This window comes from Hypanus sabinus, chromosome 20, assembly GCF_030144855.1.
Source record: "Hypanus sabinus isolate sHypSab1 chromosome 20, sHypSab1.hap1, whole genome shotgun sequence".
NCBI lineage: Eukaryota > Metazoa > Chordata > Chondrichthyes > Myliobatiformes > Dasyatidae > Hypanus > Hypanus sabinus.
In genome coordinates, this window is record NC_082725.1 from 12,423,598 (window position 1) to 12,439,264 (window position 15,667).

A 15,667-nucleotide genomic window follows, 5' to 3' on the forward strand; every position below is an offset into this window, starting at 1 on the left:
GCTGTTGAAAAGTCTTAGATGCATATATGTAGCTGGGATGCCTAAGATTGTGCAAAAGCCTTAGGCAGCCTAGCTTCATATACGTGCCCAAGACTTCGGCACAGTGTAGTACACAGGCAGCAGAGTAGTGTAGCGGCTAGCATATCATTTTACAGCGCTCACAATCAACATTCGGGGTGTAATTCTTGCCACTGTTTGTAAGGAATTTGCTTGTTCTCCCCATGACCGTCTGGGCTTCCTCTGGCTGTTCCGGTTTCCTCCCACATTTCAAAGACATACAGTTACGGTTTGTAAGTTGTGGGCATGCTTTGTTAGCATTGGAAGCATGGCAACACTTGAGGGCTGCCCAGCACAATCCTCATTTGACCTGACGCAAAATGACACAGTTCACTGTATGTTTCGAGGTACATGTGACAAATAAACATAATCTTTAATCTTTACTGAAAAGACAAAATTAAATTTGATTGGATCATCATAGAGTTGAACTATGAAATGTAGCAGAAGACAGGAAAAAAATACTGTGGTTCCATTCTCTAAAAAAATCAAGATCAAAATGTTATATTGCTAAGTCATGTAAAAATGTCTATGCCCTACCAAATAACATGCAGTTTAATACAACATCGGAGAATGGGGAACACCTGAATTGTTACAGCTTCAGGTTTGATGTGTATCAGTACCTCAGTCCAAAGTGTCGAAACTTGTTTTCTGTGTAGGACGTCTACTTTGATAGGGGATAGGGGCTTTCATTTACACAAGAGGTTCTGTAGATGCTAGAAACCTTAGGCAACACATACAAAATGCTGGAAAGACTCAACAGGTCAGGCAGCATTCATGGAGGGAAACCAAGTCTGAGTTAGATTTGTTTGCTTACACCAGATGGAGATAAGTTGTAGAAAGACTAAAAGAGAAAAGAAACGTCTTTGAGGATTATAGAGCATGGTTTAGTTACTTAGAGATACAGAGCGGAACAAGCCCTTCCGGCCCAACAAACTGCACTGCCCAGCAATCTACCTATTTAACCCTCGCCTAATCACAGGACAAGTTATAATGGCCAATTAACCTTCGAACCAGTTAACCTGCGGAACGTGGCACCCGGAGAAATCCCAGGCATTCACGGGAAGTAACTCCTTACAGGCGGCATCAGAATTGGACTCCAAATGCTGACGCCCGGAGCTGTAATGGTGGCGTGCTATCCGCTATGGTACTGTGGCTGCTCACAAAACTCTGTGCTGTTGTAGGCTGAAACAAAGAAAGCAAAGCAACACTTACGGGAGACTCAATGTCTTCTAGCAGAAGGACTGAGCACCGTTCACACTGCAACAGGGTCAGAGCTCGCTGCATGATCTTCCTGACAACCTTCTCCAGCTCCGTTTGCTCCTCAAACAAGTCGTTGACAACCTTCAGCAATGCCTGTAGCCACGGTAACAGAGTTAATAGTGACAAGGATAAGGTATCACAAATAAAGAAGTTCTTAACTCAAAAATGAACCAAGCAGTGCTTGATGATGGAAAGGCTTCAATGTTCAGAGTAAGTTTATAATCAAAGTACGTATATCTCACTTAAGATTAATTTTCTTGTGGGCAATTACAGTAGAACTATGAAATAAAACAGAATGAATGAAAAACTATACACAAAGACCAACAATGTATAAAAACTAATAATTATTATAAATAAATAAATAGATAGGTGGATAAGTAAATTAATGAATGAAGGATACTGACAACATGAATTGTAGACTCCTTGGAAAGTGAATCTATAGGTTGTGGATTCAGTTCAGAGGTGAGGTAAGTGAAGTTATCCTCTCTGGTTCAGGAGCCTGAAGGTTGAAGGACCATAACTGTTCCTGAACCTGGTGGTGTGGAACTTAAGGCTCCTGTATTTCCTTCCTGACAACAGGACATAGATCAGAATTGCTACTCAATGTCAGAAGGGAATAACCAGGTATATTTCTGTTAATTTGATCTGTGCCGTTTTTAACCATTGGAATGAAGGGAGCAATTTCATATATTTAAGTACATGCTTATCAATATGGAATAAAATATTGTGTACAGGTACTGCGTGCCAACAGTCTTCGCAAAGAATGAACCGGTAAAATATATTACCTTTTTAGGGGAAGTTAAGGAATTTTGTTCAGAACTTTGGAAGTATTTCCTGCCCTTTCATGAAAGGCATCAAATGATTTTAAATCCTCACTCCAGTTAACAGGAAAAGTAGATGGAGCTTCAGTTTAACATTTTAACTGAAGGAAGGTAATGTAGCATTCCATCATCTTTATGCTTCAGTCCACGTGGGTAACAAGCTACACTGGACAACAAATTTTTTCAAAAGTGTTGCTTCCTCAGAATTTTTTTTGTTTATGATAGACTGCTTGAAGATGAACATGAATATAATTTCAGACTACTTGTATCACGTAGGAATTTGCAGAAACAACAAATTAACTTTTATTTAATATACAATAATGTGTTTAATTGCATAATGGCGCTATGCTTTGCAGTAGTTCAACTAAGTTAAAAATATTTTGTTAATGATTTTTATTTATACTCAGTGTTTGAGGTTTCTCGCTTAAGTGTCCAACAATAATTCGCCAGCATTGATGGATTCCAGTTGCCCTGGTATCTTTTCTCAATGACTTCAATGTCCTGGTGAAACCTTTCACCATGCTCGTCACTAACAGCACCAAGATTTGCAGGGAAGAAGTCTAAATGGGAATGCAGAAAATGAATCTTTAGTGACATGTTGCATTTCATGGTTTTATATGCTTGAAGCATGCTTTCAACCAGCTGCATGTAGTTTGGTGCTCTGTAGATGCCGAGAAAAATTTCAACAACTTCTTTGAACGCCTTCCATATGATTTTCTCCGGTCCCACTAGAAATTCTGCAAATTGCCAGTCATTGATGACCTGTTTGATTTGAGGACCAAGAAAAATGCCTTCCTTAATCTTGGCATCAGTTATTCTGGGAAGCATCTGTCTCAAATATTAAAATCCTTCATAGAAATTTTTGTGCCTGGTGACAGCAAATTCCATCCTTACTGTCCTGAACCCAATAATTATTCCTAAAACCTGTCCTGCCATGCAGCAGCCGCACCGCCCAAGCATGCCTGGACAAGATAGGAAACTTTCCAGCTTACATTGTAGGCAACATTTTAATTGACTTGAATTATGAATTGAAATAATAAACACAAGTTTATATGAAAATGGTGCGTGATAGGGAAACTTCATGGTGATTGTTATGATCAGAAGCCCAATATTTATAAGATACACCTAAAGGTATTCAGAAAGCAGAACCTTTGTTGTCCAGTGTAATTGGGTTTTGGTGGAGTAAGTGTCAATTTGCATGAAATCAACCTTTTACCTGCAATAAACACAAAATGCTGGGGTAGCTCAGTAGGTCAGGCAGCATCTATGAAGAGCTATAAACAGGTAATGTTTTAGGCATAGACAGGGACCCTTCATCAGGACTGAAATGATTTTTAGAACAAAAGCAGTACTTTTCATGCAGGAATGCAACGTTTCTTTTGGAAAATAAGACATAAGAGCAGATTCAGGCCATTCTGCCCATTGAGTCTGTTCCATTTCAGAGGCAATGAAGCATTTCTTCCCTTATTCTTTCCCGAAAGGCAGCAGAAAACTTTGGTATTTTTTGGTCCTCCTAGTGAAACATTTGGAATCGTAAGGTCATACCTAGATGAAACTCAACTTGCATAGATTATGTTACACCCTCATTAATGTAGACCTGAATGTACTTTACCAATCACAATGTCAACCAATAGGTGGGGTGACATTTAAGAGTATAAAACAAAGAATAACATCTCTGAAACATTACACATATCTCCCATTATTCATTCCCGTTGACTCCAAGAGCATTGACGATGCAGGAGGAATGTATAAATGGAAACTGAATAAACATCCCCCATCTTACACAAATGCCCCGTTGTAATTGTAAATAGAAGTGATTCTGCAAATGCTGGAAATACAGGGCAACACATACAAAATGCTGGAGGAACTCAGCAGCTTATGCAGCACCCAAGGAGAAGAATGAACAGTCAACATTTCTGGCCTAGACCCTTCATTGAGTCTGAAAAGGAAAAGGAAAAAGCTCAGACATGAATGTGGGGGGAGGCCAGAAGTACACACTGGCAGGTGATAGGTGAGCCCAGGTGAGGGGGAAGGTGGGATAAAAGTGATAGGTGGGAACGGTAAAGAGCTGAATAAGAAGGAATCTAACAGGAGAGGACAGTTGACCATAGACACAAGAGATGCTGCAGACACTGGAAATTTGAGCAACACACACAAAATGCCGGAGGAACTCAGCAGGTCAGGGAGCATCTATGGAGGGGAATGGACTATCTGGAAAGGAATGAGGAAGAAGACCGGATAAGGTGGGCAGGGAGGGAAAAGAACAGAAGCTGGCAGGTGATAGGTGAGCCCAGGTGAGGGAGAAGGCAGGTGGATAGGGGCTAATTATTTCTTATTGTATTTGGACTATGAATTAGCACTGCTTGAGAATACATACCCTGCTTCTGTCGTACTCCTTGCGAGATGCTGCGAAGAGCTTGGCATTTGATATGGATATTCCACAGAATGGCAAGTACATCTGTAGCACCTGGAGGGAAGCACAACAGCAATCCAATAGTCACAGACCTAGAGGAATCAGTCTCGGCCCAATAATGCCACAGGCTATAAATCTGTGAGAAGCATGTCCCTCCCCTCAAAACTCTGCTATGAGTTTGGAGCACAAATAAAACCCGGGTTCAATTCAGAACTCGGCTGCTGTCAGTGAGGGGTGTACGTGCTTTCCCCAGGTCTGTACAGGCTTCTTCCAGCTCTCTCCCATACCCCAAAGACGTGCGGACCAGCAGGTTAATTGCCCACGATAATCTGCTCAGAGAGGAATGGCAGAATCTGGAAAAGGTTGATGAGACGGGATTAATGTACGGTTAGTAATTGTGTGGTTGATAACTGGAGCAGACTCGGTGGACTGAAAGGCCTGTTTAAATGGCACACCCCTCTATGACTCTGTACATATTTATGAAATTATATTATGTTTAATTTCCATCATTAAAATGAATATTACAACATTTTCACATTTGAGAGCACAATTCACCCAGAATAACATTGCTTAAAACCATGGTCTGTCATAAGAAAAAGTAATTGGTTTAATTTTACCCTCGATCTCAAATCATTTCTGTTTTTAATGCGCATGAATTTTGTATAAAACAAGACCATTAAAAATTATCGGGCATTTTGTGTTTGCCTATCTCATTTCTTCAAATTTAATCCAGGTTTACCATGCTGATAGTGTACAAAAGACTCCAGACTTTCATAGTGAGACATTATCCAAGCATATTTGAGGCCTAAAAACAACATGCGGTGTTGTCATCTGAACAACTGGAGACTTAAAATTTAAGATTTCAAGGTCAATTTATTATCAAAGTATGTATACCTGTGGTGAACTACATATACCTGTCTGGACACGCCCCCCCCCCCCCCCGACTGCTCCTCCTGTGGCTCCTCCCACAGACCCCGATATAAAGGCAATTGGGGACTCCGCCCCAGCCGCAGTCTCCAGGATGTAATATGGTGGTCAATTGTTACTTGTTCTTTCTTCCAGCCAATAAAAGCCTATATCTCGCCTCACGTCTCAGAGAGTTATTGATGGTGCATCAATACCATATACAACCTTGAGATACATTCTTGTGCAGGAACCAACAGGAAAATAAAGAAATACAATAGGATTCATGAAAAGCCATGCATACAGAGTCTCTGAAAGTGAGCCTACACGTTGTGAAATCAGTGCTGTGCTGGGGTGAGTGAAGCTGTCCACACCAGCAGGGCAATAACTGTTCCTGCCCCTGTTGGCATGGGACGCAAGACTCCTGCACCTCCCACGCGATGGTAATAGCAAGGAGACAGGGTCAAACGCAGGCAGATAGGAGGGGCTCAAGTGGGGAATCTTGTCCAGCACAGAAAAGAGTGCTGGACTCTGATTCATTTTCTGCTCTCAGGCCTCGATGTTTTTCCTGACCTGAAGTCTGCCTCAGAGATTCCTCTTCTGGTGATGGCAGACCGTTATCCGCTTTAAGATGCCGTTCTCACATTTCTTAGAGTCACGTTCACCAAATCCATCAGGAGATTGAAAAACCAGCTTCCACGTTAGTTATCTGGTCAGCTGCTGTGGAATCCATTGCATCAAGCTTTCTTGTAGGTAGGTTCTTTATGTGATTCAAATATTGTTGCTCCCAACACTCCACCTCACCTCTGAGGTCCTGGGCTCCCCAATTACCTGGCTTCCCAAACGCCTAACATCAACACCCAAATGCATGTAGCTGGATTCTGCTAAGCCAAGAGCCATGACCCTGAAGAAACAACCTCACAATAGCAAGAATTTCAGGCCCACACTATCCTTCTGCCAAATACAGCATGTTCGTTAAATAAAATATCACCCTAGTTAAGTGAGAAGCAATCAAGAAAGCTCTTTCACTCACTAAACAGGTAGGAAAGCTTATGACCTTTCAGAGGAAGCATTTAAAAAATAACTCACACAATTCCCAAACGGATTTATCAATCCAATCAAATTATTCAGTTGAGTTTTCCCTAATTTTTAAATCAGCTTTTTTGTCACATTATCCATCTAGCCACACACTAAAAAAAAAGTTAATTATCATACAGTTCTAAAAACTGATAAACCTTTGCAAAGAACCAATTGATGACAGAACTGCCTGAATGAGTTTTCACTTGTCATGGTTTGTCTTCTACCTGGACAAGGAACCAGAGGTTGGAATATACTGTACGTTATCTGGGAATCACATACTTCACCCAAGTTTTCTGCATTTGTGGATTTACAGTTTCTGTTGACAAACACTTTTGTACCTTGGATTTTAATAGGGGGAAAGGATGCATTTACATACAAGTTAAGTTTATCGTCATTTAATTACATATATGTGTACCGTTACATGAGACACTGTTTCTTGGGACCAGGGTGTAAAGCACAGTAGTACACATATATAACACACAATATATAATGTCAGGGTGTCTAAGACTTTTGCACAGTACTTTATTTGTCATCGTGGAGCGGAGAGTTGCTTTGTAAATCTGGCAGGAGCAAAGGATGTTGGGGATGGCGAGGGTGGAGCACTGCAGGCAGGGTGCAGGAAAGGTGGCAGAGAAGGAGTGCCAGGAGTGGGTCCTGGTGCAGGTGCAGACACACCCAGCTCTGAGGCACCAGGCAAGGTCATTTGATTCCAAACATTTGGTTTATTGATCATTACACAATGTCTTTCTGGTGTTTGCCGCTCCCTCCCCTCTCCCTTCCTCTTTTTCCAATTCTCTCGCAGCCCTCTTCCCACTCTCAGTCCACGATAGAGACCCATATCAGAATCTGATTTAGCATCACTCACTTACGCCATAAAATTTGTTTTTTCATTGCACAGCAATACAGTGCAATACATAAAATTACTACAGTACAGTGCAAGAGTCTATGGCACCCTAGCTATATAAATATACATCAGACTTTTGCGCAGGACTGTAGTTCCTCTTTAAATTCATCTGGCAGGGGCAGATGGTGGAGGAGCTGTGTGACCTCGGTTGTAGAGAGGAGTAGGCCTCAGGCCTCGGTGTCGTCTATTTACAGTCACCCAGGAGAGAGGCGTCAGAGTCGGTGCACTCCACCAGAGGCGGTGTGGCCTGGTGTCTGAGCTGGAGTTGGTGCTGCCCCCCCCCCCCCCCCAGTGTTCAACTGCAGACTGCTGCAACTTTCATGGGCTCAGGGTCTTGCACTATACAGTATGTTTTAGTGTACTTCACTGATATTTTAAACGAGTTTGCTATCTTATATATTCTATACGTGCCTTGTGCTGTATGTGACTGCGGTACTATGTTTTGCACTCTGACCCCAGAGTACGCTGTTTCGTTTGGCTGTATTCGTAGGTACTCATGTATGGGTGAATGACAATTAAACTTGAACTTGAAATTGAGTACCATATTGAAAATATAGTTCCTCTGACAAAGCAACAATGTGTTGCTGTTACCTGTATTATATATTGATTCCCTGGAAAGCCTGACTTAAGGTAAAGTTGTTGTTAAGGAACTATGCTCAGTCTTGTGTTCCACCTTGATAATCAGAATCAGGTTTATTATCATTTACAATTGTCGTGAAATCTGACGCTTTGTGCCAACAAATTATGGTAATTTACAAAATAAAGCAGTGCAATAATGAGGTAATTCAAGTAATGATGATAAACAAATAGCACCGTGACAACTGTGTGGCTTGAATACCAGGAAAGAATTTCACAAACGTCAACTGAATTTATTACATCGTTTTACTAGAAACAGCCCTGTTTGGGAAGGGCAGCTGATTATAGTGCTTGGCTGTTGGAAGGTTTCTCGGAGCTGCGTTGCTGCAAAGCTTCTACATCTGCTAGCCAGACAAGGGTCATGGTGAAAGCCCAATTGCTCGAAATGCTGATTACTGAGATCCCAAAGGGAAGAAAGCAAGCTTCTGGGTTACATCAACTATAACTTTGGCAAGAGTCACATGCAAATGGAAGGAAACAAAATAAATATTTTCTAATGCAAAATTGAGAAAAAAGGGGAGCGTTTTGCAATAGACTGGAGGTGGTAGATTAAAGAGGTAACGTGTTGAAATTATAAAGATTAAAGGTTAGCTTTATTTGTCATGTGCACATCGAAACATAGAGTGAAAGGCACCTTTTACATCATTTGTCATGCATATGCTTTATGAGGAGTAAAACAAAAAAAAATCAGAAATATCAAAGATGGACCAAATAAATTTGAGGGGAGGGTGGAAGTTGGAGGCAAAGTTGAGGAAGTGAAAAAACTCAGCATGAGGGCAGAAAGCAGTGGAAGAGTTTGGGGAGTGTGACCAGTGTAGGGTTGGACACATGGCCAACAAAATGGCAGGCATAGACTTGGCCCATGCGGCCGCCCGTGGCTCCACATATGATCTGAAGTAAGGGGGAGGAGCTGACAAAGAAGTTGCTAAGTGACGGTGGGGGGGGGGGGGGGGGACTGATCAGATCTGAAGTCAAGAAAGAAGCAGAGAACCTTGTGGCCTTCCTGCCACAGGTAGATCCTGGCTGTTGAGGTGGATGAAGCAAAGTCCTCAATAACAGATCCAACTAGATCTTCAGACCTTTGTCTATTCCACCTATTAACCCCAGTTTCTCACAAAATGCCTTTATACCTACCCCTCCCAGCTGGATTCACCTATCACCTGCTAATTCCTTTCTCTCCCTCTCCTTCAGCCCCCTTCCCTTTCAGTCCTGACGAAGGGTCTCGACCTAAAAGACTGACTGCTCCTTTCATCAGATGATGCCTGACCTACTGAGTTGCTCTAGCCGTTTGGGCGAGATGAAAAGTGATGCCTCTGGGAGTCAGGTAACCTCCTTTGCTCACTGTCTAAGCTTATGGACGAGCAAAAGCCAATTGGGCAAGTTACCAGTGGGCATTGCTGGCTTGTAGCCAACAGGACAGGACAGATATACAAAACATTAGTAAATTTCTAATTTTACAAATTAGTAAAAATCCTGCTTTAATATATTGCCAAAGAACACTGAAGCAAGTCTTTGCAAGAACACTTACACTACTGGGAAAATACGACCGATAAGTGCATCATGTATTGCATATCAAGGTTGCAAAAACAGTGGGTAATGTTGGTACCTCAATGTTTTAATGAGGCAATTGCCTGCATTTTATTATCCTCTAGCTCTGTTGGGTCACTCTGATTTATGACATGTTTATGAATCTCCCAGGGTCATTCTCATGCTCTGATATCACAATATTGTTCCCTAGACCAGCTTAAATTTTTCTCTGATACTGTGCATCATGTTGTCATTGACATATTTGTAGCTGAACCATCAACTCAATCTTTGACACTGGCGACATCTGAATTTATCAAAGTTTTCAACGTCACCTTTCAAGCTATCAATAAACAGGATATGACTGATTTGGTTTTTTTGTAGCGGGGTTTAATTTCAATGTATGACATTTTCAAAATGTCATCCAAAACTGCTTCTAGTAACCCCTTGTCTGCTACCTACAGATTAATACTGTGCATACTCATTTATATTTACAACTGTGCTAGGATAAATTCAAGAAATTCCCTTTGCTTGTCACAACGCAATTAAAATAAAACTGGCTGAGAATAAGCTACTAAACTGCTGGTTATTTCAAACTGCGTGCCAAGCTCTTTCTAATATATGACTGAGTTTAAAGTCCACTTACACCAAAGTGATGTCCAAAGTCACTATATTCAACTGTACTGGCCAATCCTCAGTACTGTGCTGAGCACAGTAGTCTTGGCTATCTGTGGAATGGTGCTCTGGCAATTGTCCTCAGCAGTCATTTCAAAGTACATTTACTATCAAAGTATGTGTGCAGTATACAACCCTGAAATTCGTCTTCTTCACAGACTACAACGGCACAACGAAATCCATAGCGCCCGTTCAAAGAAAAAGCACCAACCCCACCCCAGTGCAAAAAAACAAATCATATAAACAGCAACAAGGACATCAACAGTCCCGCATGCAAGTAACAAAATTGCGCAAACGGCAACAGGAAAAAATGAGCAAAAGCACGGAAAACCAGAGCAAAATCGAAAGAGTCCATATTCAATTCGGCTCAGTGTTCGTTATCTGCTGGCTGTCCTGATTCAACGTCTCCCAAAACAGCAAACGGAAAAAGCAGTGACTGGAGCTACAGTCCAATCCACAGACCGCTGGCCCAGTACTTCAAAGGTCGGAGGAGAAATATTGTCTAGGATTCTGTTCCTCTACTTATATACTCAGAGATACAACACAGTTACAGGCCTTCTGGACCAATGAGCCCGTGCTGTCCAATTACACCCATGTGACCATTAAACTACTAACCCACACGTCTTTGGAATGTGTGAGGAAACCGGAGTACCTGAAGGTGACCACAGTCAGACAGTATACATTCCCTATAGACAGTGGCAGGAACCAAACGCAGGTCACTGGCGCTATAATAGCATCAAGCTAATTGCTTCACTACTGCACCATTCCATTAATCAGAGATCAATTAGTTAATTAATTGAAAAGCACTAACAGGAATACTGAAAGCCAAGAGGATCAGCTCATTAAGTCATGTCCCCATCAAAGAGCACTCACTGTTTCGAATTAAGAGGCTGAATATAGTTGTTTCTTTATTTACTTGTGTTCTGGAAGATTTGAAGTTTTCTGGCAAGGCCAGCATTTACTGCCTATCCATCACTACCTTTGAGAAAGTGATAGTAAATCGCATTTTGAAAATGCTTTATAAAGATTAACTTTATTTGTCACATTTACATCGAAACATACAGAGCAGTGTGCTGCTCATGTCGATGACTAACACAGTCCGAGGATACGCTGGCAAGTGTTGCCATGTTTCCAGTGCCAACATGCTCACAACCTACCACCCCTCTCTAACCCATACATACCTGCAATGTGAGGGGAAACCAGGGCACCCGCAGGGAACCCATGCAGTCACGGGTAGAATGTGCCAACTCCTTACAGACAGAGTCAGAACTGAGCTCACACTGCAAAGCATCACGCTGCCATGCCACCCATTATTTCTTCAGCTGTTGCAGTCTTTCTTGGACAATTACCCTGACAGTGATGTTGGTTTAGGAGCTCCACGATAGCTAGGGTGCCTAAGACATTTTGCACAGTGCTGTAGTCCTTTTATGCATTGTACTGTACCGCTGCAAAAAAAAAACAAATTTCTTGACGTGTGTGAGTGATGATAAACCTGATTCTGATAATGGGTCTCTGTTATGGACTGAGAGTGGGAAGGGGGCAGGGAGAGGGGCATCGTGGTTGGGAAAAGGGGAAGAGAGAGGAAGCAGCAGGAAGATATTCTGTAATGATCAATAAACCAATTGTTTGGAATCAAGTGACTGTGCCTGGTGTCTCAGGACTGGGTGTGTCTGACCCACACCACCACCTGCCCCAGGACTCTTTCTCTGGCACCAGTCCCAGACCTCTCCCGAGGCTCTCCGCCCTCATCATTCCCAACATCCTTTGCTCCTACCAGATTTGCAAACTCAATCTCCACTCCACAGTGACAAATCCAGGACTGTGCAAAGGTCTTAGGCACCCTAGCTATATGTATGTGCCTAGGACTTTTGCACAGTGCTGTATATGGTACACCAATGTGTATCGATATCATCAAGTGGGCTGCTTTGTTCAGGACAGCATCAAATTTATTGAATGCTTTTGGACATCTCATTCAGACACGTGGCAAGGATTCCATCACACAACTGATTCAGGCCTTGTCAACAGGACATGCTTTGTGGTATAAGGAAATAAGTCACTTGGCTCCAACATCCTGATCTATATGTAACAACTGTGAAGTGTTCGTCTTACCTCCTATGACTCATCACTGCACTATTTCTGAGAAAAATCAAATCACATCGTACCACACTAGGTGCTAGTAGGCCATCAGAAGTATTGAAGGGAGACAGTGAGTAGAAAATACAAACTTCTGGTGACAAATTCTGTTTATAAAAATAGCAATATATACAAAATATTTATGAGTAAGACCAATTCAAAATTCTGTTTAGGTTCCAAATCTCAGATATCAACAAAAACCAAATTCTTTTTTAGTTAGAATCAGTGAGATTCATTAGAATAACTTTTGTTACTCCTATTTCTCCAACTAATTAGATCCAGTGTTATTCCCTACTTAGAAGTTTACAGACTAACCTTTCCTTTTTATTTGTCCCTAGTTAGTTAGAAAACTAACCGAATTCCTGTTTTTTTAGTATTATGGCTAACTTCAGTTTCAATTCTAGTCAGTAAGTCTACAAATTCAAATGAACAAAGTATATATCAATACAGCTTAACTCCTTTCACGGCAACTTGTCCAACATCACAACTTTTAAACAAAGTAAATTTCATTCAGTAACTTATCGAAGTCTCTGCAAAAGTAATCAGTTCTTGCAGAAAATCAAATTCAGATCCTTTGAATGAAAATAAACTTATACGTCCAACTGCATTAAATCTTCTACATCATTAAACATTTCGTTCCTGCACTGGTTCTTTGACCTTGGGTGGCTCACCATCTTGTTTCTTGGTTCGTTGGATGAACTAGTTGATCATCCATGGAAAGTTGATTCACAGACTTATACACAAAAAAACCTGACCAAATCCTTTGGTACAATTTAACAATACTAACTCTCGGTTATACGGTAGAGATCTCAGAAACTCGGCTCGGCCGATATTGTCTTGTTACAGCTGCTGCTAGTTATAGCTGTAGCTTCAATAGATCCTTTATCGCTTTCATCTCTCCTCCAGGGGTTTCACCCCTAGGTTTTCAAGTAAGTAGGGAAGAAGGGTAGAGATACTCACTACTAATTCCATTTTTAACAGTTTTGTTTCTTTAACTTCTAATAGCTTGCTGCGCTTCTCTCTCTTTCCCACGCTGCATCAGCCACGCCTTGTTCCCCCCCACCCCAAAGTTCTCTTTTTTTTAAATTTGGTAAACCTTGTCTTCATGCCTCCCCAGGTGGAGCTTGCTAACATTACATCTTTGGGTTTAATTAACCCAAGTTATATATAGTATTGAGTCTAGTTGAGCTTCTGGTCAATGATGACCTCCAGGGTTATGATGGTACCAGTAGGGGATTCAGTTGTAAAAACCATTCAATATTATTACCATACACAAGATCCCTTAAGGAATTATCACTTAGCAGAAACTGTGACTTGGGCAAAAGAAAATTTAGTAAGAAAATAGACTTGAATTTCTGAATAATTATTTCTGTACAACATACTTTATTACACAAATCATATTTTAAGTAAATAGAAGTTCTGGATTAACTTTCCCATGACATTTCTTAAATTGCTGAATTTGGACATTAAACTCACCACAGAATGCAGAGTCTAATTGCTAAAAATCATACTGCATAGGATCTGGCCTTTCAGCCCACAAATGCTGTGCCAAACCACATAATTTGAGCACCCTTTCAATCACCTGATCATTACTAATGTCTGTTAACCTCTCTGGATCAGAAGGTGGAACAATTTAGACAAATCCTTAGTGATAAATTGGCATTTCACTCGGTCTTATGTCTCACTGTTTTGAAAGGTACTTTGTTTGTCCTGATGATCACCTGGGACCTCACTGGCCTGTCCACTCACATTTCAAGGACGATTTTTAAAAATGCTATTAACAAAAGTCTAACAAATGCTCTGATAGCACCACCCTTTTGCTGGTTCCTAATAAATCCCTTTTTTCCCTTGAATGAGCTCTCTTACTTATAAACTTTATTCATCTGGGTTTTGCAGTCATCAGTCACTTTCTCCATGCACAATCTCCTGCTTCCTTTATAGCCATGATGATACCCAAACATGATGCTGCTCTAACAATTCATACCAGAACTGACAGTCTCAGACTTTCAAACCAGGGAATTTTCAATTTGCTCAGTGCAACTCATTAACATAGTAAAGAAAATTTACTTTGACTGGCAACCTGCCATTGTCAAAATAGAAAGCAGGACATCTCATTGTTATTTTGGCAATGAAACCAATTTCCCAAAATGAGAAAAAAGTGAATTAAAACTCAAACTTAAAAAAAATTAATATCTTTCTGGTCTTCATCATCATGGACACTCAAGATAGAGCAATCTTATTACTTTCCCCCGACGCCACCCTGATTTGCACCTCCTCCCATCTGCTACAAGTTTTAAATGTTTGGAAGCAGTAATTATAAATAATTTATTTATGGAGGCTCATTTTTTTGGAAAAATGTTATTTCTTATTTATGATAATAGGACAATTGTGGATTGCTTAATTCTTTACAACAAGATCTTTACACTGACTATATTGGAGAATATTAACATTTAATAACAATAAGCAGTAAGTTGTAAAACTATACACAGCAACACACAAAATGCTGGAGGAACTCAGCAGGTCAGCCAGCATCGATGGAAATGAACAAACAGTCAACAATTTGGGCCGAGACCCTTCATCAGATATCTCCATAACAAGATATCTCCATATTAATATCATTATTAATGGCAATGTATTAAGAAAATTGTAACATGTAATAGAGGTAAAGAGAGAACGGAAATGCCTGATTGTGCAGGGCAAAGAACAGGAAAATGCCTTACTGATACCAAGGTTAGAGCTCAAGATGGCTTCAGACTGGTGCCAAGTCAGAGATGCGTTACGAGTGTTAGCCTCGTAGCAAAGTAGGAGTTTGCCATCATATGAAGTATATTAAAAATATCTATTTATAAAGAATTAATAAGTATTGAGTAAAACCTCTTAAGCATAACTTGTGTTGGAATATTCTACCCATAGCACAGTGATTGTACAATGCCAACACCATCTCACAATGTGAATTCTTCTGGTATTTAAATTACAGTGAGGATTTTTGGAACTGCTCCATCGATAGCCTTGGCCACCGCATTCCACACGACTCAATGGCAATCACAAACTTCCAAGGGCTTCCATCTGTTCTTTAGTCACGATCACATAATTGGAGAAATAACAGTGCAGAATGAAGCTAAGTAATACTCCTAGCCCAGTATGCCAATCGGTTATACGTTTAACAATTTCATTGGACTAAGCTGTACATTTTATATACGTGGTATCCTTCTGAGTGTCCCAGCTGACTAGGTGTCTTCTTTTAGTTTTAACTTCCCTCGC

General features: G+C 40.9%; 1 protein-coding gene across 2 annotated transcripts in view; it reads right to left on the reverse strand.

The window, feature by feature from the left end:
- The window catches only part of LOC132378296 (dual 3',5'-cyclic-AMP and -GMP phosphodiesterase 11A-like), a 266,270-nt gene that overhangs the window by 167,682 nt on the left and 82,921 nt on the right, over positions 1-15,667 (reverse strand). For both annotated transcript variants that reach the window (XM_059945103.1, XM_059945102.1), the window contains exons 3-4: positions 4,516-4,605; positions 1,270-1,410 (exon numbers count right to left, since the gene is read on the reverse strand). In XM_059945103.1, coding sequence (XP_059801086.1) covers positions 1,270-1,410; positions 4,516-4,605 — 231 coding nt within the window. The remainder of the gene's footprint in view (positions 1-1,269; positions 1,411-4,515; positions 4,606-15,667) is intronic.